At 39.8% G+C, this 26,892-nt stretch overlaps 1 protein-coding gene across 1 annotated transcript; it reads left to right on the forward strand.

Annotated features, from left to right (window-relative positions):
- The first annotated feature begins 853 nt into the window (after positions 1-853).
- Positions 854-16,988, forward strand: LOC132766471 (cyclin-dependent kinase 4 inhibitor B-like). Its single transcript, XM_060760835.2, has 2 exons — positions 854-1,062; positions 13,507-16,988. The coding sequence occupies exons 1-2, from the start codon at positions 931-933 to the stop codon at positions 13,759-13,761; spliced, it is 387 nt and encodes a 128-aa protein (XP_060616818.2). The 5' UTR covers positions 854-930; the 3' UTR covers positions 13,762-16,988.
- The last annotated feature ends 9,904 nt before the right edge of the window (positions 16,989-26,892 follow it).

The following is a 26,892-nucleotide window of genomic DNA, read 5'->3' on the forward strand; positions in this document are numbered from 1 at the left end:
TGATGTGCTGTGGGCTTGGCCTCATGTAAGCTGCACCGAGTCCCTTGGGGAGATGGTAAAAGGTAGGTAGGTAGTCCCCTGACATTAAGTCCAGTCATGTCTGACTCTGGGGTGTGGTGCTCATCTCCATTTCTAAACCGAAGAGCCAGCGTTGTCCGTAGACACCTCCAAGGTCATGTGGCCGGCATGACTGCATAGAGCGCTGTTACCTTCCCGCTGGAGTGGTACCTATCGATCTACTCACATTTGCATGTTTTCGAACTGCTAGGTTGGCAGAAGCTAGGGCTGACAGCGGAAGCTCACACCGCTCCCCGGAATCGAACCTGCGACCTTTCGATCAACAAGCTCAGCAGCTCAGTGCTTTAACCCACTGCGCCACCGGGGGCACCGGGGAGATGGTAGTGGGGTACAAATAAAGTTGTTATTATTATTATTATTATTATTATTATTATTATTATTATTATTACTGCTATTGCTATTGCTATTGCTATTGCTATTGCTATTGCTATTGCTATTGCTATTATTATTATTATACAACCCGAAAAACTTACAACAACCCAGTGATTCCGGCCATGAAAGCCTTCGACAATACCTAGTTATGGCTGATGTCTCTGTTTTAAACAGAGACTGGGTTGTCATCTGTCCTAAAATGCTTTACTGGGTTTTGCTGCCTGGCAGATTCCGTTGGACTGCATGACCCTTCCAACGCTAAGAGGCTATGTTTCTGTAAAAGCTCCAACAAGGGAGCTGTCAGAATTCTGCGCATGCGCCTTCTCCGCTTAGGCGAGGGCGTGCTCCCGGACACCGAGAGGGGGCGCCCGCGACAAGCCTTTTATAGCCAAGCGGAGGGGAAAGCAAGCCCAGTCTCGGATTCGGGAGCCGAAGCGAAACCGGGGAGGAGAAGGGAGGCAAAGCGAGGCGAGCCCATCCATGGAGCCGGGCTACTGGGCCCACCAGCTGGGCAACGCCGCTGCCCGGGGGGACGTGCAGGCCGTGCGGATGCTGCTGGAGAGCGGGACCGACCCCAACGCGGTGAATTTCTACGGCAGGACCCCGATCCAGGTGCGGAGTGGGGGGCGGCGCCGGCATGTATCACCCAGGAACCGAAATACCGCCCAGCCTTCTGTCGGGTCTCCTCGGAGATCGGCTCCATGCCAATCACTGAGACTTCCATGCCAAGGGGAGTGTCAGCTTGGCCTTGGATTCTAGTCCGAACTTTAGCAAAGCTATCCAAAGTCCTGAATCAATTGTGAGGGAGATTGGCAGCCTTGAGTCTTTATATTGGGAGAGAGGGAGGATTAAAAAGACAACAGCAACACCAACAACAATGCAAGGCGAATCCCAGGCATTTGAAGCGAATGTGCATGTGTGCTGAGATGCTATGTGCATATAATAATGTACATTGACAGTGATAGTAGTCATAAGGATAATCAAGTAAATTGGTAATGATAAAGATAATAGTATTATTATATTATTCTTAAGTAAATTGATGCTAGTAATAAAGATAATAATAATAATAGTAATATTATTATATTATATTATTAAGTAAATGGGTAGTGATAATGATATTAATAATAGTAATAGTTATATTATAATATTATTATATTATTCTTAAGTAAATTGATGCTAGGAATAAAGATATTAATAATAATAGTAATATGGATAGTGATAATGATATTATTAATAATAATAGTTATATCATATTATATTATATTATATTATTCTTAAGTAAATTGATGCTAGGAATAAAGATATTATTAATAATAGTAATATTATATTATTAAGTAAATGGATAGTGATAATGATATTATTATTATTAATAATAATAGTTATATCATATTATATTATACTAGTGTTTAGATGGGGTCCCTTTTCCTCCAATTTGAATCCATTGCTCCTTGTCCTAGGCCTCTTCTACACTGTGGCCCAGTCTGTGTATGTGTGTTGTGTGTGTGTGTGTAGATGTGTATTTGTGTAGATGTGTATTTATGTGGTTTTGTGCATGCGTTGTCATGCATTTTTTTTTGTTTTTTTTTTTTTGGCTTTTTAAGTCTCTTCTGCTGTGTTTTTCAGTGTTTTATGAGTGATGGTCACTCGTTGGCCTGATAGGTGTATTGTGTCCAAATTTGGTGTCAATTTGTCCAGTGGTTTTTGAGTTATGTTAATCCCACAAACGAACATTACATTTTTATTTATATAGATTATTATTAAGTAAATGGATGATAGTAATAATGATATTAATAATAATAGTTTTATGTATTTTCGAAGGCTTTCATGGTCGGAATCACTGGGTTGTTATAGGTTTTTCGGGCTGTATGACCATTTTCTAGAGGCATTCTCTCCTGACGTTTCACCTCCATCAACCTCTGAAGATACCTGCCACAGATGCAGGCGAAATGTCAGGAGAGAATGCCTCTAGAACATGGTCATGCAGCCCGAAAAACCTACAACAACCCAATAATAGTTTTATTATATTATTATATTATTAAGTAAATGGATGGTAATAATAATAATAATAATAATAATAATAATAGTTTTATGTATTGTCGAAGGCTTTCGTGGCCTGAATCACTGGGTTGTTATAGGTTTTTCGGGCTGTATGGCCGTGTTCTAGAGGCATTCTCTCCTGACGTTTTGCCTTCATAAACCTCTGAGGATGCCTGCCATAGATGCACGCGAAATGTCAGGAGAGAATGCCTCTAGAACATGGTCATACAGCTCGAAAAACATACAATAATCCAATAATAGTTTTATTATATTATTAAGTAAATGGATGATAGTAATAATGATACTACTAATAATAGTTATGTTATTATATTATATTATTAAGCAAATGGATGGTAGTAATAATGATATTAACAATAATAATATTATACTATTAAGTAAATGGATGATAGTAATAATGATATTAGTAATAATAGTTATATTCTTATATTATATTATTATATTATTAAGCAAATGGATGATAGTAATAATGATATTAATAATAGTTATATCATTATATAATTATATTATACTATTAAGTAAATGGATGAGAGTAATAATGTTATTATAATAATAGTTATATTCTTATATTCTTATATTATTAAGCAAATGGATGACAGTATAATGATAATAATAGTTATATCATTGGGTTGTAGTTTTTTTCGGACTATATGGCCATGTTCTAGAGTCATTTTCTCCTTGTTATATCATTATATAATTATATTATATTATTAAGTAAATTGATGATAGTAATAATGATACTACTAATAATAGTTATATTATTATATTATACAGTATTATTAAGCAAATGGATGATAGTAATAATGATATTAACAATAATAGTTTTATTATATTATTAAGTATAGTAATAATAATATCCATGTCTTTAGGCCGCAAAGACCTAAAGACATGGATTTTCCGCTGTGCATTGGACTAAACAGTTCCCTTGACAAGTGGCCCCAGTTAGGACCCAAAAATGTGACCACGCAGTTTACTCCTGTTTTATCCAAAATTAGAATGCCCTTTCTTCTATTGCTCTTATCCTTAAGGCAATACTCCTGGGCCCTGTCCTCCGAAGTGCTGTGCACCAGGCCGCATCGAGGCTTGAATTTTGCTATTGCTGTTGTCTTTGATGCTTGTTTATATTTTGTTATAATGTTGTTTTATATTGTTGTGATGCACTCTAAGGTGCTATGTTTTAACTCTGTTGTTTGGGCTTGGCCCCATGTAAGCCTCCCGAGTCCCTTCGGGGAGAGGGAGGCGGGTATACAAATAAAGTTGTTGCTGTTGTTGTTGTTGTTGTTGCATTGTCGAAGGCTTTCATGGCCGGAATCACTGGGTTGTTGTAGGTTTTTTCGGGCTATATGGCCATGTTCTAGAGGCAGTCTCTCCTGACGTTTCGCCTGCATCTATGGCAAGCATCCTCAGAGGTAGTGAGGTAATAGTTTCACTCTCACAACCATCATGTCAGGCTACACAGAGAAGCCACTGAAATACACAAGCATTTGGACAATTTCAACAGAAAGGAAGAGACCATGAAAATGAACAAAATCTGGCTACCAGTATTAAAAAAAACTCTAAAATTACAACAGCAAAACAACAGAGAGGAAACAATCTGGAACATCTAATCACCTCTCAACAAAATATTGCCCCAGGCACTGCCAGGCCATCAAATGTTAGTCAAGATGGTCAGTGGAAACATTGACACCTAGCTCCAACAGACAAGAGTTCTTTGTCCCACCCTGGTCATTCCACAGATATATAAACCCTTTTTCCTAGTTCCAACCGACCTCACTACCTCCGAGGATGCTTGCCATAGATGCAGTCGAAACGTCAGGAGAGAATGCCTCTAGAACATGGCCATATAGCCCGATAAAACTACTACAACCCATTATTATTGTTGTTGTTGTATTATTATATTGTTAAGGAAATTGATGATAGTAATAACGATAATAATAGTAATAATGATATTCATGATGGTGAGGATGCTTGCCACAGATGCAGTCGAAACGTCAGGAGGGAATGCCTCTAGAACATGGCCATATAGCCCGGAAAAAACTACAACAACCCATTATTATAGTTGTTGTATTATTATATTGTTAAGGAAATTGATGATAGTAATAATGATAATAATAGTAATAATGATATTCATGATGATGATGATAAAATGGATTGATGTTGATGATAGTAATAATAATACCATTATAGTAATGTAAAATCATGACTATTTTAGTAATAGTGATGATGATAATGATGGTAATAGTAAAGTAAACTGATACTAATAGTAGTAGTAGTAGTAGTAATATACTAATATAGTGTCGATATTCTCATGCAAATTTAACTATATATGTTCCCATACAAACATAACTATATATATTCCTCATATAGTATGTTTTTAGGCCGTGTTATTCTATTTTTCCTTGCAGTCCCAACTGGGTGCTAAATTATTCATATATTGTAATACATGAAACACATGTGTTACAGGATGTGAATAAGTTAGTACCCAGTTGGGACTCTAAGGAAAAGTAGAATAACACGGCCTACAAACATACTGTATGAGGAATATATATAGTTATGTTTGCATGAGAATACTGGCACTCTAGAATCACTTTAACACGGATAGTGTGAACTTAAAATTGTTTTTGAATTGCTTCTTTCTCTTGTTACTATTATCGTAGCATTTTGATATAGATATCTGTGCTTTATTGATCGAAGCAGATTCAGGGCAGGCAGAAAGTGCCTCTAGAGTTGTTGTTTTTGTGGCCAACCCTCCTGGATATGAACTGGAAGTAACTCCCATTGAGTCCAATGGCTTCTTAGGAAGTGTATCCAGGCCCGCCTTGCTCTTCTGCCCGTTTGAATGCCATTTCTAAGGCTGCCCCCCTTTTCTCAGGGAGAAAGATTCCTGGGTTGTTGTAGGTTTTTCGGGCTATATGGCCATGTTCTAGAAGCATTCTCTCCTGACGTTTCGCCTGCATCTAGGGCAAGCATCTCACAATCTCTGAGGATGCTTGCCATAGATGCAGGCGAAATGTCAGGAAAGAATGCTACTAGAACATGGCCATATAGCCCGAAAACCTACAACAACCCGTTATTATTGTTGTTGTTGTATTATTATATTGTTAAGGAAATTGATGATAGTAATAATGATAATAATAGTATTAATGATATTCATGAAGATGAGGATGCTTGCCATAGATGCAGGCGAAATGCCAGGAGAGAATGCTTCTAGAACATGGCCATATAGCCCGAAAAATCAACAACAACCCAGTGATTCCAGCCATAAAAGCCTTCGACAATACAGAAAGACTCCTTAAATTCCCCATCAGCATCAAGGGGGTTTGAATCCTGGCCTCCAGAGTCGTAGCCCGGCCCTTGAAACCATTCTGGTTCCTTTGTTGATCCAGTAGATCTGTTTTACTTCGCACCAGCAACAGAATTCGGGCTATATAGTTCGTGGCAGGTTAGCCTTGATCAGGAAGAGATGGTCGACGGGAGAGAAAAAGTGTATCCATTAGACCCCATATTGCCTACTCCTGATATACAAAACTAGAATCCTAGAGCTAGAAGAGACCCCCAAGGGCCATCCAGTCCAACCCCCTGCCATACAAGAAGGCACGATCAAAGCACTCCCGCTAGACAGCCTCTGCGGGAAAAGCCTCCAGAGAAGGAGACTCCACCACATTAGGAAGCCGCCTACACCACTCTCCAACAGCTCTTCCTCTCAGGAAGTTCTTCCTAATCTTTTCAGTCCAGTCTCTTTCCCGGCCATTTGAACCCATTGCTCCCTTGTGCCCTCCTCTAGAGCAGCAGAAAGTCAAATTTACCCCTGCTCCTCGGGTGGCGCAGTGCCCGTGTCAGGAGCGACTTGAGAAACTGCAAGTCGCTTCTGGGGTGAGAGAATTGGCCGTCTGCAAGGGCGTTGCCCAGGGGACGCCCGGATGTTTTGGTGTTTTACCATCCTTGTAGAAGACTTCTCTCATGTCCCCGCTTGGGGAGCTGGAGCAGACAGAGGGAGCTCATCCGCACTCTCCTCGGATTCGAACCTATGACCTGTCGGTCTTCAGTCCTGCCGGCACAAGGGTTTCACCCACTACGCCACCAGGGGCTTCTGCCCGAGACTGAAGACCGACAGTCGAATCAGAGGAGAGCAGGGATGAGCTCCCTCTGTCAACTCCAGCTCCCCACGCAGGGACATGAGAGAAGCCTCCTCCCACAAGAATGATAAAATATGAAAACATCCGGGTGCCCCCCTGCAACGTCCTTGCCGACAGCCAATTCTCTCACACCAAAAGCGACTTGCAGTTTCTCAAGTCGCTCCTGACACGGAAAAAAAACCCCTCCTCCTCTTCAATGCGACACACTTTTAAATCTTGAAGCATGGTTCTCATGTTCCCTCTCTAGCTTCTCTTCTCACAGCTAAACATCCCCCAGGAGGAAAAGAAGAAGGAAAAAGAGAAGGAAGGAAGAGAAGGATGGAAAGAAGGAAGTGTGGAAAGGAAGGGAGGGAGGAATGAGAGGAGGAAGGGAAGTCAGAAGGAAAGGAAGGAAGAAGGGGAAGGAGAGAGGAAATAGCGAAGGAAAGAAGGACAAAGGGTGAAAGGGAAGGAGGGCGGGAAGAAGGAAGGAAGGAAAGAGAAAAGGAAAGATGGATAGGATAGTGTGAGAGAGGAAGGCCTGAGAAAAGAGCCTAAGGGGCCCCATCCTGCAAGAACCCGGGGCCTGGGTTTGCCCATACTTGCTGTAAACTGTGAAATGAAGTGTCCCAACGATTCCACTTCTAATTTAGAGTAGTAGCATTGAGCCATGGCAAGTAGTAAAAATAATAATACAGACTACAAGCAGAGGCAGATGATGATGCTCAGATGATTCATTGGAACTCGTGCCACAAATACCATCTGCCTGTGACAAAGGACTGGTGGGATCACAAGCCTGAAAGGTTACAAAAAATGAACAAGCCAAACTACTCTGGGATTTCCAAATTCAGATTGACAGAGTTTTGGAGCACAACACTCCTGACCTCAAACAAAGTATAATTCGTGGATGTTGCAACCCTAGACAGGATTTAAATGGTGATTGGCACACCGGGTGCAGTGCCTAAAGACCTTGGCCTGCACTTAAACACAATCTGCTCTGACAAAATTACCATCTGTCAGCTGCAAAAGGCCACCCATACATCACACAGTCCTAGACACTTGGGAAGTGTCCAGCCAGCAGAGTGATCTTGTTTGCTGTGTGCTAATCTTGTTGTGTTTCTAGTAATAATAATAATAATAATAATAATAATAATAATAATAATAATAATACATCACTCCTTGTGGCTTGAGGTGGGGTGTCAAACCAGCACTTATGGGATTTGGGACTAGTCAAGGCATTGTCATGCTAAATATCATATATACCTGGACAAGGGAAAGAATTATACAATTTTGCATAGGTTTTTATTTGTTTGTTTGTTTATTTATATCCCTCTTTATCTCCCCTTATGAGACTAAAAGCAGCTCACAATCAAAAACATTACAACTTAAAATATACAAATATACAATAATAAAACAGCATATCATTATATATTATTATATATTATCAGTAGTAATTAAATTAAAGTTAATATTAATATTACTATATTACAATATTATTATATATTATATTGTATTATATTATATTGCTACATTATAATATTATTATCAATATTATATGTATATACAATATATTATTAGTACAACAAATATTAGTATTATAGATTACTATATTGTACTATACCACCATACCGCAAATATTATTAGTAATATTACATATAATATATAATATGCAATTATTATATTATTAAAGTAAAGGTAAAGGTTTTCCTCTGACATTAAGTCCAGTCCTGTCCGACTCTGGGGGTTGGTACTCATCTCCATTTCTATTGTCCGTAGACACCTCCAAGGTCATGTGGCCAGCATGACTTCATGGAGCACTGTTTTATTATATTGTACTATATTATTATATCAGAATATTATACTATTAGTATTATATAATACTTTTGGGGTACTTTTGGGTTTCAACTTGTTATGTACTAAAAGGGGGGAGCCCGGGAATAGGTTATGACAGCCTTTCCCAGCTTGGGTACCTGCCTGGTAAAACTACAACTCCCAGGGCCCCATAGCATTGAGCCATAGCCATGAAAGTGGTGTCATAACTGTGTAGATGTTCATGTTGACAATACTTGGTTGCTATTTGTATCAGTAACAATAGATGGGTGGTATTATTATAATTATTATTGGGTGTCAGTAATAATCTGAAGGGGAGATTGTTTACCAGAATGAGAGAATATGAAAATATTGAATAGGGAAATGAGAATCTGATGGGAACAATGTGCAGCATTTTTAGCCTCCTTTACTTTCTGGGCATTTATTCTCCCAGTGAACTTTGAGCCCAACCAAATTGAGAAAACAAATTGAGAGACCTTTAGACCTTTTCACTGACACTTATTGGTGCCTGACCTTATCAGGAAAGACCCTACATTTTCAAGGGATCATAAAAAGAGAAGGAAAACGATGCAGATTTTAATTGTGTCTCTAAAGATAAGAATGTAATACACAAATCCACACAGTGGGCAAAGGTACTGCAATAACTATCTCCCAATGAAAAGAGGAGGAGGTTGTTGTTTGCGAATTACTAATGTCATACAGACAATTGCTCTAGTTGTTACAGTAAAAATGTAACTAGGTTTGCCACCAGCTGTTGAGCTCTTCCTAGCCCCAAAATAGAAATCTACTTTATACACTGAAATCCTATAGGCATTACTTCAGAAATTAGGGTTTAGTAAGATTTTGAGCAAACAAGATTTTGATTGCCAACTTCTATACCCACTGATTTGTGCATAATATGAAAAAAAGTGAATAGTGGTTTTCTGATGGAGATTCCTGGTTTAAAGTTAGTGGTTTTCAGATTATCATTGAATCACATAGAATCACAGAGTTGGAAGAGGCCACATGGGTCATCAACTAGTCCAAATCCCCTGCCATGCAGGAAAAGCACAATCAAACCACACTGGCAGATAGCCATTCAGCCTCTGTTTAAAAGCCTCCAAATAAGGAGTTTCCACACACACATACACACCTCCAAGAAAGTGAATTGCACTATTGAGCAGCTCTTACTTTAAACCAGGATGGAGATTCCTGGTTTAAAGTTAAGAAATTTGCTTCTGTCTTCAGTGGCTGTTGTCATTATGGCAATGGAATTTTTGCTCAGTTCCTTGGCTACAAAGTTCTGAATCCCAAAGAACACTGGTTGCTGCAATAGTAAATGGATTACATTAATATATTAATAAAGATATAGATTTCTCTGTGTCCATTTTAGAATGAAAGACTCCTTTCATAGAATCATAGAGTTGGAAGAGACCTCATGGGCCATCCAGTCCAACCCCCTGCCAAGAAGCAGGAATATTGCATTCAAAGCGTGTGAGTATTTGTAGGTTCTGCTAAAAAAAATTAAATAAACATTAGAGTAATTGAGCATAAAATGGACTGTGCATATATATAATTGTGTACATATATTCTTTTAGCATAAAATGGATTATGTAGTCAATATTCTACATTGTGAGCGGAAGAAAGGGCAGCCTGCCTAAAGTTATAGGAAAATACATCTACACTGTAAAACGAATGCAGTTTAACACTTTAACTGCCATGGCTCAAGTCTATCAAATCCTGGGGTTTGTAGTTTGATGGGGCACTATCACTCTTTGTAAAAGACAGCTCCCATTATTCCATAGCATTGAGCCATGGTAGTTTAAGTGGTGACAATTCTACAATATGGATGCAACCTGGGTTACATCACAAAAAGATTCCCTGATTCCCATATAGCTCTAGTTTCCTACAAGGCAAGGATGTAGGCCCTGAATATCAGCTCTATTTGAACAGAGCAGAGTATCTCCTCCCATTTTATTTGCAATCCTAACCATATTTTCTTCAGAGTAAAGCTTTAAACTCAATTTACCTGTAGCCCAAAGGTGTGTTTCTAAAGGGCTACTCATCAAGTTCAATGGAATCACTCCCAAATCAATTAACTCTAATCCCTTAACTAATCCTACATAATTCAGTGTTTAATTTGGGTCTGAAGTGGGAGGTTGCTTGTTTTGTTTTCAGTTCCTTTTGTCTATTTTCCTCCTTTGGAGAAGGGAGAGGAAGGCATGCCTGTTGACTGTGAATTCTGAGTGTGCTTCTTTAGAAACCATATCCTCTTTTGGTTGAGTCCCCTAATCTCTTCTTTACTGACTTAGAGGAGGAAGACTTGAATTGGTTTCTGATCCCTAACCTCTTTTCCAAAACACAATCCAATCAACATTTCTATTATAGCTGCAGAGTTTGAAACTAAGGGCCCTTCCACACAGCCCTGTATCCCAGACTATCAGGACAAGAAATCCCACATTATCTGAGTGTGGAATCAGGGCCCTTCCCATATTATCTGAATGTGGACTCAAATAACCCAGTTAAAAGCAGATATTGTGGGGTTTTCTGCCTTGATATTCTGGGATATGGGACTGTGTGGAAGGGCCCTCAATCAGCCCTGGGTGGATGAACATTGCCATATAATGCAGTTCACAGCAAAACGCCACACTAAGGGTTCTTCCACACAGTCATATAACACAGAATATCAAGGCATAAAATCCCACAATATCTGCTTTGAACTTGGTTATCTGAGTCCACAATGTCATATATTCCAGTTCAAAGCAGATAATGTGGAATTTTTTTTCAGCTGTGTGGAAGGGGCCACTCACACACACACCAACAGAAGGAAGGCAAATTGAAGCAGATCTTAGAAAATTTATTTTGTTATATTAAAACTCTCCAAATCCTCTGCTGACTGGGGATTCTGGAAACTGTAGTCTGAAAATTTCCCAAGCTCTGTTCCATCCCCTTTTGAGATGGTTTATTCTTTTGAAGATTTTACCTGGCCCTTTGATCAAACAATCTATGTTGACACAGACTCTGACAAAAACAAAAATACATCTACAGATCCAGGCCCTGAGTAAACACTCATTTATTCTTTTATAACATTAAATGTCAATATTTGGGTTTGATAAGAGTGTTGATCTTTTTCTCTCCTTCCTTCTCCCTTTGGTTAGCTCCGCAATTATTTTGCTTCATGTGTGTGTTGTCATTGGATTCTTCTGCTCCTCCATATATTTTCTTTTTCATCCAAGTTGCCAAACAGAAATACACTGTACCCTATCATACAGCAAATCTACATAGTAGGATTAATGCAGTTCGACACCAGTTGAAATACCATGACTCAATTATATGGAATCATGGGGCTTGTAGTTTGGGGAGGCACCAGCACTCTTTGACAGAGAAGGCTGTTGTGAAGCTATAACTACAATGATTCCATAGCAATAGGCACTGGTTTAAATCCGGTCTAGAAGCACCCTATGTCACTGTCAAAGTAACTTTAGACTGGAGAGGGGAGTGTCCCCATTTATGTTCCTGATAGTGCCTATCTTTTGTGTCTGGGTGATATTTTCTTAGGACAAAGTTGGATTGACTCTTCTCTGAAAACACCTGCACCATTGCAAAACAGATTATTATTCCACCCGCAATGTCTTGTTCCAAGATCCAGTTAAAGTGGGACCTCTAGGGCCTGGCTGCCTCTGAAGGGCCAAATATGTAATTCATCAGCATGCAGATACTAGATTTTGGGTGGAAGATTCTAGCTGCCAACTCCAGCAACATATACTCAATCCTATTTCCACAACAACAAAACAATGCTAAAAAGCATGTGGCTTTCATATCACACTGTCAGGATTTCTGAAGAAGCAGGCTGATATCCAGGAAATCTTGTTGTTGTTGTTGTTGTTGTTGTTGTTGTTGTTGTTGTTATTGTTGTGTGCCCTTGAGTTATTTATGACTTTTCTGGGGCTGAGAATGTGTGACTTGCATGATGGATAAACTCAATCTAAAATAAGTATCTTAAAGGTGCTTTTAGGATATCTACCTACTTCCCTTCCCTAGCCCCTGACTATCTCTTTTTAAAGTTGTCTTTAATTATAGTGTGCATGACTGACTCCAAAGAGCATACACTGTATTTAGTAGATTACTCAGAATTGCAGCAGCTTTCATTGCTAAACGGGAGGGGTTGGGGGGGGGGGGTTGAGATGTGGGAGTTAATCTCTTGGGGCCCTTCCAGACAGGCCCTATATCCCAGGATATGATCCCAGGTTTTCTGTTTATCCCAGATTATCTGGCAGTGCAGACTCATATAATCCCATTTAAAAAAAGAAAACTTGGGGTCATGTCCTGGGATATAGGGCCTATCTGGAAGGGCCCCAAGAGATCAACTCTCTCCCACATCTCAACTCCTCCCTGCCCCCAGTGTTCAACTGTAGTTGAATTTTCAGCAATGAAAGCTGCTGCACTCCTGAGTAATCCACTAAATACAGTGCATGCTCCTTTGGAGTCAGACATGCACACTATAATCCTATTAAAGACAACTGTCTGGAAGAGCCCTCAGAAACCCTAAGTTAGGCCTAGAATAGGTAGACAATGCTGAATAATTGATTTGCATATTGAAATAGGTGCATGGGAAATTGTTGTTTCTATTCGATGTTTTGATGTTTTGTCTTATGTCTGTTATAATAGGCTGTGTTTTTTATTTAATTTTATTTGTTAAATCATAATTCATGTTTATGCGTTAGGCTGTTTAAATTTTGTTAATGTGGATATATTGTTGTTGTATTTGGGCAGTGAATGTTTGCCTTTTATGTTTGGAATCCACCCTGAGTCCCTCCAGGGAGATAGAGCGGAATATAAATAAATTGTATTGTCTAACGCTTTCATGGCTGGAATCACTGGGTTGTTGTAGGTTTTTTGGGCTATATGGCCATGTTCTAGATGGATTCTCTCCTGATGTTTCATCTGCATCTAGGGCAGGCATCCTCAGAGGTTGTGCCAAAGTCAAGCACTGAGACCAAAGTCAACCACTGGAATAGTGCATCAGCTTCTTGCATTGGAGACTGGCTGACTGTACTCCTTTTTTTTTCTCTTCCAGGTGATGATGATGGGGAGCCCTCAAATTGCAGCACTGCTTCTGGAGGCAGGGGCCAATCCCAACAGGCCAGACCCCTCTTCCGGCTCCCTCCCAGCCCATGACGCTGCCCGAGGGGGCTTCCTGGACACCCTAAAGGTGCTGCATCAAGGAGGTGCCCACTTGGACTTGCCTGATGCCCAAGGCCACCTCCCCAGAGACTTAGCCCAAGAAGAGGGGCACAGCCACGTGGTCCAGTTCCTCTTGGGCCAAACTTGATCTCTACTTCTTCATGGAAGACTCTACAAGGACCCTTGCACACAGCCATATAACCCAGAATATCAAGGCAGATAATCCACAATATCTGCTTTGAACTGGGTTATCTGAGTCCGCACTGCCATATGATCCAGCTCTATGTGGATTTTATACAGCTATGTAGAAGGGGCCAAGAGAGAGCAATGGAGATCTAGAAGTGAGGCAATGGATGAAGCTATTGCACTATATAGAACCTTTGGCTGGCCCATGACTGTACTGTACTTGCTTGACTCTCTCCTCTGCTGGAAGAAGCCTTTATCCAGCAGTTCCCAATCTTTGGTTTGGGGCCATGATTCTCAAACTCTGGTCTTCCAAGTCTTTTGGACCTCACCTCCCAGAAGCCCTGAGTATTGGTCAAAGCATCTTAGATTTAGAATCATGCAATCAAATCTGAGATTTGAGTCCAAAATGCCTAGAAAACCAGAGTTGTCATAAACTACTGTTTGGGGATACTACTCCCAGAAGCCCCAGGGTGCATCTACACCAGGGCTGGGTAAACTTTGTCCCTCCAGGTGTTTTGAACTTCAACTCTCACAATTCCTAACAGCTGGTAGGTTGAATTCCAAAACACCAGGAGGGCTGCAGTTTGCCTATACCTGATCTACACTACAGAATGGATGAAGTTTGGGCCCACTGCAATGGCCGAATGCTATGGAATCCTGGGATTTGCAGTTTGCTGATACATCAGCAGTCTTTTGCAGAAAAGACTGAAGACCTTGTGAAAGTACAACTCCTATGATTTCATAACATTCAGCCATGGTAGCCTGGAGTGGTGCTAAATTGCATTAATTCTAATGTGTAGATGCAACCCCAGTCAGTTTGGCCAACAGTCAGGAATTCTTAGGTACTACCTGCCTCTGCTACTCTGGCTAACTTTAGGTTGGGCAGGTTGTATATTGGTCACTACCACTCCCAACTTCAGACTTCTGTTACTTGAAGCAACTGTCTACCTAACTCTAGGAAAATATTATTGGTATGGTAAATCAACTTTTAATTTATTTTATTTATGTTCATCTCAGTGATTAAAGACATATTATTGTGGCTACAGTAGGTATAATGATATCTCTTTACTGAGATACTAAGAGCATGTGTGCTTTTCATAATAAGAGATATACCACACAATTGCTACAGCTAACAGATGAGAAATGCAAAATAGTAGATTTTGTTTACTGCCTTAATTCAAATTGTAAGAGTATTTGACTTGGTGAAAAAATGTACTTTAACTTCACAGACAAGGAAATAATAGTTTCTATAAATATAGCTAAAATTGTCAGATTTATATCCAACCATGCATTTGAAATAGTTTGCTTGGCCTGTGCCATAGAATCTAACATTTTGCTGCCTTGATCACAGTCTGTGCCTGTTGCTGTTGTGTGTCTTCTCAAGACCTCTTCCACACAGCTGAATAAAATCCCACAATTTCTGCTTTGAACTGGAATACATGGCAGTGTGGATTCAGGGCCCTTCCACACAGCCTTATATCCCAGAATATCATGGCAGAAACCCCACAATATCTGCTTTGAACTGAGTTATCTGAGTCCACACTCAGATAATGTGGGGTTTTCTGCCTTGATATTCTGGGATATATGACTGTGTAGAAGGGCCCCAGATCCTAATGGCCCTTCTACACAACCATATAACCCAGAATCTCAAGGCAGAAAATCCCACAATATCTGCTTTGAACTGGGATCTCTGAGTCCACACTGCCATATATTCCAGTTCAAAGCAGAAAATGTGGGATTTTCATGATTGAGCAGGAATTCAAACCACAATCTCCAGAGTTTTAGTACAATGTTTAAACCACTATTCCATTTGTGTTTTGTGTTTGTTTTTTAATATTAGCTCTGAAGATCTCCGTTGGTCTTTAATTTAAGAGATGAAATATACCAACAGGGATTTCCCCTGTAGTATTTTATGATCCAAAAATAAGAGTTCTAATCCTCCCTAATAATAATAATAATAATAATAATAATAATAATAATAATAATAATAATAAATACTTTATTTGTACCCTGCTACCATCTCCCCATGGGACTCGGTGCGGCTTACATGAGGCCAAGCCCAAAATACATCAAGCAACATCAATAACACAACATTAATATTCTGTTGCATTCAAGTACATAGCGTATGCTAAGATTTATTAATTGGATTTTAATTATGAGCAGAAGAACAGAAAAGTGGTTTCTTTTACAGTGACAGCGGTATACCAAACGTCTGTTTAACCATCTATACAACGTTGTCATTCAGAAAATTCACAGGGAAACCTAACCAGGCCCGAAGCAAATAAACACCCCCAGTTTTCTCAAGTTCTCTGAAAAGCAAATAAATGCAGATCTCAAATAGGGAAGTTTTGAAAAATTAAGCTGCACGTTAAAATGTGTGTATCAGCACTGTGGAAGTAATGCAGTTTAACTGCCAGGGCTCAATGCTGTGGAATCCTGGAAGATATGGTTTTCCAAGGTATCTTGCCTTCTCTGCCAAAGAGTACTGATACCTCACCAAAATACAACTCACATGATTCTACAGTAGTGAGCTATGGCTGTTAAAGTGGTGTCAAACTGCATTAATTCTACAATGTAGATATATGTCCAGGAGACCATTGGTTGTGAAAGATTAGACTTCCGTACTTTTATGGATTTCAATTTCCAGAAATTCCAGCTAGCATGGTAAAAGGTAGAATCTGCAATGTTGAGTATTGGGCTACAATCTGAGGATCATTCTCATTGACAGGTACTACTATAGCAGTTTGCAAGATTGAGTCATAAGATTCCGATGAGAAAAAAGGTTGATCTGTGTGTCAGGACCCCACAAGTGTTTTGTTTCATAGTGAACAGTGACAAATGTTAAGGTTTTAAGAGAAGTGAGGATGTATTTTAGACATTGTGTTTCAGAGGGGGGGGGGGGAAGCTCTTCAGCAGAGATGAAGTGACAGCATTTCCACCCCCACCCCCCAACCCCACCCCATCCCCGTGGCACCGAGCACAGCCTCCAAAAGATAATGAGAAAAAAGCCTCAAAATATACCTCTATTTGTTGTCTGTCTTGTCATTGTATAAACAGCATTGAATGTTTGCCGCATATGTGTTCTGTAGTCCGCCCTGAGTCCCCTTTGGCGTGAGAAGGGTGGAATATAAGTACTGTAAGTAAGTAAGTAAGTAAGTAAGTAAGTAAGTAAATATCTGGAGATCCAAATGATCAGAATCTCTGCAGTTGAATACTAGCATCCTCACACTGTGTTAATACGCAACAGGGATGACAGTGCTTTTTCTGCTTTTCCTGCTTTTCCATCCCTTTCCCACATCCTCGGTGGGTATGACAGATAATAACAACCTAGTTGGGACTGGTTTCACCACAAGACGGCCTGAGAGGTGGCAGTGGAGGTCTCTGCAGAGCAACAAGAAATTTGAGGATGGATATGTGTCACACAGTCTGTCCTCCACATCTAAGGCAGCCTACTGCCTCCAGGTCTATTGGAGCATGCTATCCCATGACCATTCAGCTACCAGTGATGTGTAAGGAGGGGGCATCATCTACTTTTCTACAAATGGCAGCATTATCTTCTTTGAACTGGATTATATGAGTCTACACTGCCATATAATCCTCTCAGAACTTGGTTCATTCAAAACCTCTCTCCATATGGTTCACCATCAACAGCCATCCTCTGAATTCTAGTGGTTTTCTGCTTTGAAGTTGGGCCACATTTACAATTGATTCATTTTAACTGCTATGGACTATCCTATAGGAAACTGGAGGTTTTGTAGGGTGATTGGTCCAGTAGTCTGTTCTCAAGAGTCTTGGGGACTTTCCACGCAGCCATATAACCCAGAATATGAAGGCAGATAATCCACAATATCTGCTTTGAAGTGGGCTACCTGAGTTCACACTGCCATATATCCTAGTTCAAAGCAAATAATGTTGGATTTGATGCAGCTGTGTGAAAGGGGCTTTAGGCCTCTTCTACACTGCCATATAATCCGGTTCAAAGTAGATAATCTGGATTTTATATGACAGTGTAGAGGGGTCTTAGACTCCTCCTTTTTCCCTCCATCCTTTTGATGAGCCATGACCACCACATCTTCATCAATCATGAGGGTAAAAGTTTGCTTCCTTTGAAGAGGGAAAGTGACTGGTCAGGACAGTCACACTTCAAGCTCTCCAGATCCTTTTTGGTTTCCAGTGGGATAGACTATAAATAGGATTTGATTTAGATATGACTATGGCAGAAAGTAAAGCATTTTAAAGTGACTTATTCTCATAACTGGTGATGATGTTAGAAAAGTAACTTGGTTACTTGTCACTACTTTAAAATGGAAACCTTAGGACAGAAAAAAATGGAGTAGAACTTCAAATACCCTTTGAAGAGTAGCTGGAATATTAAACATGCAATGGCTTTATCCTCACCCATTCCAATACTTTTCAAATGCAACATTATTGCACAAAACGTTACTCTATACAGATGCTATGTTATTTGTAGCCCATTGTCTCAAAACTCTGTATCCAACAATGTCTTCAAACCAGGCTTCTGTATTAGTTGGCTAAATTCCCTCTGGATTGGAGCCCAGGCTTCCAAGGATGTATCCAAATTGCTGAACACTGTCCTCAAAATATGTTCAGCATCTCTGGAGAATTTAGGGGGCCTTCCACACAGCCATATAACCCACAATATCAAGGCAGATAATCCACAATATCTGCTTTGAACTGGATTAACTGAGTCCTCACTGCCATATAATCTAGTTCATTGTGGATTTTATACAGCTGTGTGGAAAGGGCCTAAGGGATGGACTAAAGCCTGTGATGGATTCACTACTTCATTGAAATGAAAGCTACAAGCCTGCACTGTTCCAACCACACACAAACCCTTCTCTCTTGTTAATTCTAAGAAAGGCTGGATCTCCACTGCCATATAATCATGCACCAGTTTTTGAATCCAGATTTACTGATTTGAACTGGATTATATGAGTCTATACTTCCAGTTCACAGCAGTTAATCTGGATTCAGAAACTGGATTATATATCAGTAGAAATGAGGTCAGAGTTTCCTGCTCCAGCCTAGACAATGGGCTGACCTTGAATTCTAACAGTTATATTCTTGAGATACTTACATGGGAATAAACCAACATTTAAGTTTTGTTTATGGGGCTGTGCAGCAATTTCAGGCCCAATGTCTGAACATGTAGGGATGTCTTATCTGACCAAATGAGCTCTTTGTATCTTCTGATTTTTCAGAATTGTCCAGGTGGGTGGATAGGGTTCTCCAAGCTGTAAGGGAAAATAATATGATTTTGTCATAAGAAGTGGATAAGATACAGTAAGACTTTTGTGAGTCAGCAAAAAACTGGCAAAATAACATTTGAGTATTTCTTGCCAAAGAAAACTATGAAATTCATGATGTCATCGTAAGTTGGCAGGTGAATTGAAGACATATACACATCCACATACCATCCATGAATCAAAGAAACTTCCTGAGAAGCATGCATGTAGCCGGAGGGGGGGGGGCTTGAGGGGCTTCAGCCCCCCCCCCCCCCAAAATTCTCATGGTGGTTCACGAAAAGGCTTTACTGGTGCATTATTTAAACTGTTATGTTTATGCATATCATGATCTGATCACCATACTCAATATATCCCATATGCATGGGGGTATTGGGGTAATTATACAAAAGGTTTGCTAGGGTAGACCTTCTTTCACTCAGACTCAGTCATCCCCCCAAAACCAACTCAGCACCCCCCCCCCCCCAAATCGAAATCCTGGCTACGGGCCTGCTGAGAAGATAGTGTTTTTCCAGTATGTATCAGCAAGCTTAGTCAAAGTTAACATTCTGAACATTTAAAATGAAATGACCAAACAGTTAACCCTTGCATAGGTTAATTAATACTTTTATAAAATGTCTATATTTATTTATTTACCAGCTTGGGTACCCAATGTTGCCCAGGTTTTTTGAAGAAGACAATTTTTTAATTGTACAAAATGCATTAGGTTGTAGGTGAACTACAACTCATATCATGCCAGGATAACCCTGAAAATCTCCATCAGTACTTAAAGTTTGTTATGTTGGACAAGTTTATTCTAGTTGTCTCATTGGTGGGGTTCAGTGTGCCCTCTGGCTGTAGGGTAAACTACAACTCTTACTATGGTGAGTCAGCCCCCTCAAACCCCTCCAGTATGTTCAGTTGGTCATGGGGGTTCTTTGTGCCAAGTTTGGTCCAGGTCCATTATTGGTGGAGGTCACAGTTTCTCTGGTTATGAGTGAACTACAGCTCCCATAAAGGAAAGTCAGTCTCCCAAAATCCCTTCAAGAATCAAATATCAGCATATCAGGTATGTGTGCCAAGTTTAGTCCAGATTCATTGGTGTTTGGGTTCACAGTGCTCTCTGGATGTAGGTGAACTACAACTCCCCCAAATCAATGTGAATTTTCCCCAAAGACCTCCAGTATTTTTTGCTGGCCATGGGAGCTCTGTGTGCCAATTCCATCTTTGGTGGAGTTCAGAGTGCTCATTGATTGCAGTTGAGCTATAAATCCCAGTATCTACAACTCCAAAATGCCCAGGCCAATTCCCCTTAAAACCCACCATTATTCAAATTTGAGCAAATTGGGTATGCATGCCAAGTTTGGTCCAGATCCATCATTGTTTGGATTCATAGTGCACTCTGGGTGTATGTGAACTACAACTCCTATAATTCCCTCCAAAAATCTCCAGAATGTCTTTTTTGGTTGTGGGGGTTCTGTGTGCCAAGTGAGTTCCAATTCCATCATTAGAAGAGTTCAGAATGCTCTTGCAGGTGAACTATACATCCCATTACCTACAACTCCTACAATCATGGTGAACTCTCCTCAAACCTCTCTAGTGTGTTCTGTTGCTGATGTTTGTGGAGGACATTGGCAGGGCTCTTGGACATATTCATGGTTCTCACTATAACCTGCAATGTCATTTGAGGGAGGGCTATTGGTGTCTCCTGAGTGGTGGGAGCTATAGCTGTTTGTGGAGGTAGGAGCTTGTCTATGTAAGCGAACACCCCAGTCACATACACACATACATATTTTCACTTTTATTGTGTGTATAGATTGTTATGTTAACATTACCATTGGCAATAACTGTGTAACAATTTAAATCAAAATATACATTCAAAAATACATTCAAAACATTTTAAAAAACAGAAGGATGCAAGAGAAGAGGGAAGAGAGATTAGAAGAGGGAAAAATACAAAACAAACAAAGGCTCTGAATTACACTCCTGTAATGAATAAATACTAAAATTTAAAAACATGTATTACTAGAATGACTATCATAACCACAGGTTATGTCTTGAATTTCTTACTGCTCAAAAATCCATAAGTAGTTTTGAATCTTAAAAAGACTTCAATTAGTTTTTCCTTTAGAAGCCGCCTACATTTGGGGTTTTAGTCCAGTTCTGTAAACTTAACTTTCCTTTCTTCCATTTTGAATATATCTTTTGGGGATTATATTTCTGAGCACCCCACAGAGACATTGACCCTGCTGATTGGGGGATGCTGAGAGTCGTGTTCCAAAAAAAGTAACCGCTCTAATCCCAGAATCAACATTTTCTGATGCAAGTAAAATTGGATGCAGTTTGCCCTACCTTGGTCAATTTACATATTTACCTGCACTGGATGCAATTTGACCTCACTAACAGCCATTCAGACTACAGAATTGAACTGCTATTAATCCATTTTAACTGTGATTAGCAATTGAGTAAGAAGCAGAAAACATTATGATATTGTCAAACTACAAATTCCACGATTCCAGAGAACAGGTCATGGGAATTAAAGTGAAATATGAGCACTATGGGATTAATGGGCCCAAAACACAAATCAGAAAGCAACAAGATTTCTGAGAATAACTGTTGATGAGAGACTTTGTGAGATGATGTTATGAAAGAATCCAGTTCTGGGATAACCAAAGACATTTTGATGCCTAAGGAATAGGACAGTGGGAATCTTGCCAGCCACACAACCAGGAGGTAACAATGCAGGCTCCTCAGCTTGAAAATGGAGAAAGTATCTCCCCAGAGCCAGAGATGAGCACCACCTTTAGAAGCTGGAAATGAAAGGAGAAGCCTCTGCCATTGTTTGTGTTTGTGTATCTAATTGTATATGGTTGAAAAGGCATTGAGTGTTTGCCTGTGTATGTAAATGCTGTAATCTTCTCAGAGTGCCCTAGGGGGGAAGAGAGGAATATAAATAAAGATATTATTATTATTATTATTATTATTATTATTATTATTATTGTTCTTTACCATTGGTCAAGAGATGGTAGTCAGCACTATAGCTGAAGGCAGAAGACCAGCTTCGGTGTGCAAGGCTGATCACAGGTTCATCTTCAAAGATCTTGCTGCTGCTTTCCAAGAACCCACTGCCAACATCTGAGGCTGTCTAGTGGTAAAGTGAGTCACAACTAGATTTTGTTTATCTGCCAAAACAGAACAAAGAGACTCTGTAATATATCATCAGAACTGTACTAAGTGACTATTAAACAAGTTTAAATAGTACTTGTTGTTGAGCCTGTTCCAAAATAATAACAGTTGCTTGAAATAACACTCCAAAAATATTGAATAACACATGACCACAGTTGCCTCCAGTAAACTACATCTCTCTTTTTCTCCCAAATGGATTTAAACGGCCCTCCCTCAATAGTACAAGCACAAAATCACAATCAATTGGAACTTGCCCCAATGTTTCCTGATTCTGAGAATTCCCAAGTGCAATCCAAACTGGTAGAACCAATACCAACTGGGTTTTTTTCCTCCACAAACACTGGCCTGCTTTTTTATTTCTTGTGGTTTCTTTAATTTTCCAATGAACAGTAACTGGGTTCCACAACACAGCTTAGTCATGTGAGGTCTTTCCCTATCTCTTTCACTTTGAAATCTCTCCTTAATTGAAGAGCTTCATTATTGTGGGAAACAAGGTTGAAAGGTGCTTAATTTTTAACATGGCATATTGGGACAGGGATAGGGAAGCTGTGCTCCTTGAAGTGTTATTGTGCTCCAGCTTTCATAAACTCTACCTGTCATGGCTACTGGCGCACTGTGCTGAGACAGGTTTATATGCATCCTTCACATTCTACCATGGGTTTCTACCCTTCTGTTGTCCTTTATGGTCTTTCTCAGATCCTAACCTCTATTGGTGTGGTGCAGATCTTTGACTTGAGCTGTTAAAATCTGTAAAGCACCAGGTACATTTTGACTTGAGAACCAGCAAGATATCATGGATTACATGATGGATTAAGACCTTGGAATATAGGATTCAGATCCCTATTCCACCATGGAAACCCAGTGGGTGGTCCTGAATGCATCACATATGCAAATAATATGAAAACTCACAATCTGAGAAATAGCAACTACATCTCCTAGTAAATAATATAAGTTTAACTGAAAAATCCAATGCATATTAAATCTATGATTTAGGCATATTTACCTGGGAATAAGACAATGGAGAAAGGCATTGATAGGAATCAGGAACTGTTTGGCTCAAAAATAACCCTTACTTGCGGTGATTCCACAAAAATATAAAGTGCCAAAAGCACAATTCATAATCAGCAGAAGCTTACATGGAGAGAGAAAGAATTAGTTTCCATTCAGCAGGAGGGAACAGGATTGCACGGGTTGACATGTTTATTAAAGTTAAAAGAAATCCATTCTGGATAGGAAAGGTTCTTGGAGCTAACTAGCTTCACTGAGCTATCTTCCGAGGAAAGGAAAAAGGATAAAAATAACAAAAGCATGAGATTTTAAAACTTTTTAGGCTTTACCAAAGTTGCTTAATGGTTCTGAAAATTAAAATAACCTTGGGAGACATCCGAACATTATGGAATATTTCCAGGGAAAAAAAAAGTTAGTGGTTCAAATTTGGATTTGCCCCTTCCACCTTTCTTGCATGGTACAAAACTGCTTCAAAAGTCAAAAGTTGGAAGTTTTTTATGAGTTTCAGGCTTGAATGAACCTATCCAACCCTAATGAGCACATATCAATTTGCAGTTTTTCCAATCGGCCACATGATGGCGTTGGTTAACAGGGAGTGTCGGATGAGCGGAGCTTGGATAACGGGAAGTCTACTGTACTGCCTCAACACATCTTCCTCTGTTAGCATACCAAATTTCAACATATTAAGACATGTGAGCAAAAAAGAAGTTTCCAGAAATGACTTTTTAATTTCACCCTCTCCTCCTGTCCCAAACAAACTTTTCCTTCTTTCTCTCTCTTCTCTGGCTCCAAACCCTTCCTCCCTCAAAATCTTCCCTTCTGCCTTGCCTTCCTCCGTTTTCCAAACCTCCTTTCCTCTGGCTCCAAACCCTTTCTTCCACCCCACAAAAAACAGCAATAAGCAGCAGCAACAACAACAACGGTCCATCCTCCCTTCTCCCTTCCCAGGCTGCCAATGAGCCTTCCAGCCATGTGCTTGGGTTTATATACAGCAATGGCTGTCAGATGCTACAAACCCCTCCCCTCCCCAAGATGTAACCCCTGATTGGTTGGGAGGCAAGAAAATTAGGCTTCGCCTCCAACAAGTTTAATTGCATTTAAAATGCTTCATCATAGTTCCGACTCACTTCCACATCCCTGAAATCAATTGTGCAAGGTGAGATGAAACTATAGGGGGCTACTGCCTCACAGAAACATGGCAGAAGTCCCTTTGGAAGGCAAAAACATCCGATTTTTATCCGAAATACGCCATATCGAGCAAACCTATCCAACCCTAGAAATTACCTCATCCCTGAAGATACCACCTTGTTAAGTATTCAAAATGGGAGGATCTGGTGGCATGCAGGAGGAGTGAGACAATGCCCATTCTAAGCCCCTTCTTGAGATAGGCTTGCATAGAGAATGTGCAGAAGGAATCCCTCACTCTGTGTAGTCTAACTTCTACATTGAGAGCTGGGGACTTGCACAGTCAGGGATGAAACAAGTTTAACTCTGTTCAAGTATTCTTAGGATTGTAAACCAAGCTCTTGGACTTCAATAAAGTGTTTTAGAAGCATGGAGCCACTGCTAAGAAGGTACTGACAGCAGGTAAGAGGATTGACACCCAAATTAAAATCTGGTTACTAGACCACAAAAAGCAAGAAATCCCCACATATGGGAGTTTGTAATTAAACCATAATCCTCACAGCTCAGTGTTTAGTTTCTAACTTTGAGGTTACACCTACACTGTAGAATTACTGCATTGTGACACAATCCTAAATCAAGGTTATAGAATCATGGGATTTGTAGTTTGTTGAGGCACCAGGATTCTTTTGGCAGAGAAGGCTAAAGAACCTGGAAAACTACAGCTCCCAGGATTCCATAGTATTGAGCTATGCCAATTAAAATGGTATCAAACAGAGTTTACACTACTGGAATTATCTAGAAGTAGTGAGTCACTGTTTTAAAATTAAATAATAATAATAATTCTTTATTTATAACCTGCTCTGCCTCCCTGTAGGGACTCAGGGCAGCTTCCAGCAGAATAAATCACAGTGGCAAACATTCAGTGCCAAGAATAACATATAACAAGTCAAAAACAAATTCAATAAAATTATAAAAATAACAGCTAAATACATTCCACACATTTACAACATATCTAATTCTTTAAAACTCTTAAAATTTGACTGAAATTGTTAGAGTTAAGATGATATACAGCTAACTGACATTAGAAGGTATACAGAGAAAAGGAAAAAAGGGAAGAAAAAGAAAATGATTACTTCCTATCTCTTTTTTCAACTGTAAAGTATATTACATATTTATTCATCCCTCACTTCTTCTTTTCAATAATTGATACATTTTAATCATTGAACCCAAAAGTTACCATTTAAAAAAAAAAATCCATAAAAGGATTCCAGTCTTTTAGAAATGCCATTCATAACTTTTATCTGATCAAACAAGATCATGTCTCCCTTTCTGATGACTCTATTGTGGGATTATGGGAGCACCATATTGTCATTTTGCACCCTATAATCCATAGTAAATTTGGAAACAGAAAATGTCTGTGGTGCCCTCCTTTGCTTGATGCTTTAAGCATGTTATTATTTTATTTTATGATCAATCCAGCCCTCAGAAGCAGTGACTGCAGAGTTGAAGACTCAGTGGAACACGAACCTGGATCCACCAAGGCCCTGTAGAATTAATGCAGTTTGACACCACTTTAAATGCCATGACTCAATACTATGGAGTCCTGGGAGTTGCAGTCTTCTCTGCCAAAAAGGGCAGATGCCTCCTCAAACTTAAGCTCCCAGCATTCTATAGCACAGAACCATAGTGGTGAACATGGTCTAAAATTGATGCATTCTACAGTGTAGGTGCACCCCCAGTAGCCTCCTCATTGGCACTACTACTCCTGCTGAACTTCCAAGGCCACCTTCTCAGAATGAATGCTGCTATTCCAAAATACATGACCAGATTCAGAGCTAACTCAGAAATGAAACAAACAGCAGATATGTCTCTGTAGCCGATTGGCATGCACTATAGAGTCACATGTATCCAATTTCTGCACTTGTGATTAGACTAGCACACTGTGGGAAGGGAGAGGAGAGAAGGCAGGTGTCAAATTTGTATTTGGTCAGAAAGGACTGTCATTATTTGATCGTTGTTGTTGAATTAAAAGAAGGTACTATATGTGCAGTACAGGCCTTGGCCTTGTGAAAGAAGGGCTGAATGGGGAGTGATGTACACAAAGCAACACACAGCTATGACAATGTCATCACTCTCCTCCAGCAAAAAAGGGAGTCATATATATAAGAAACAAAGATGGCAGGGACCTAACAGAAGCTGAAGAGATCAAGAGAAGGTGGCGAGACTAAACAGAAGATCTGTATAGGAAGGATAATAATATAGAGGATAGTTTTGACAGTGTGGTGAGTGAATTAGAACCAGACATCTTGAGGAGTGAGGTTGAATGGGATTTAAGAAGCATTGCTAATAACAAGGCAGCAGGAAACGATGGGATCCCAGCTGAACTGTTTAAAATCTTGAAAGATGATGCTGTCAAGGTGATGCATGCCATATGCCAGCAAATATGGAAAACACAGGAATGGCCATCAGATTGGAAAAAATCAAGTTACATCCCCATACCAAAAATGGGAAATGCTAAAGACTGCTCAAAC

Source organism: Anolis sagrei, chromosome 2 (genome assembly GCF_037176765.1).
Source record: "Anolis sagrei isolate rAnoSag1 chromosome 2, rAnoSag1.mat, whole genome shotgun sequence".
Classification (NCBI taxonomy): Eukaryota; Metazoa; Chordata; class Lepidosauria; order Squamata; family Dactyloidae; genus Anolis; species Anolis sagrei.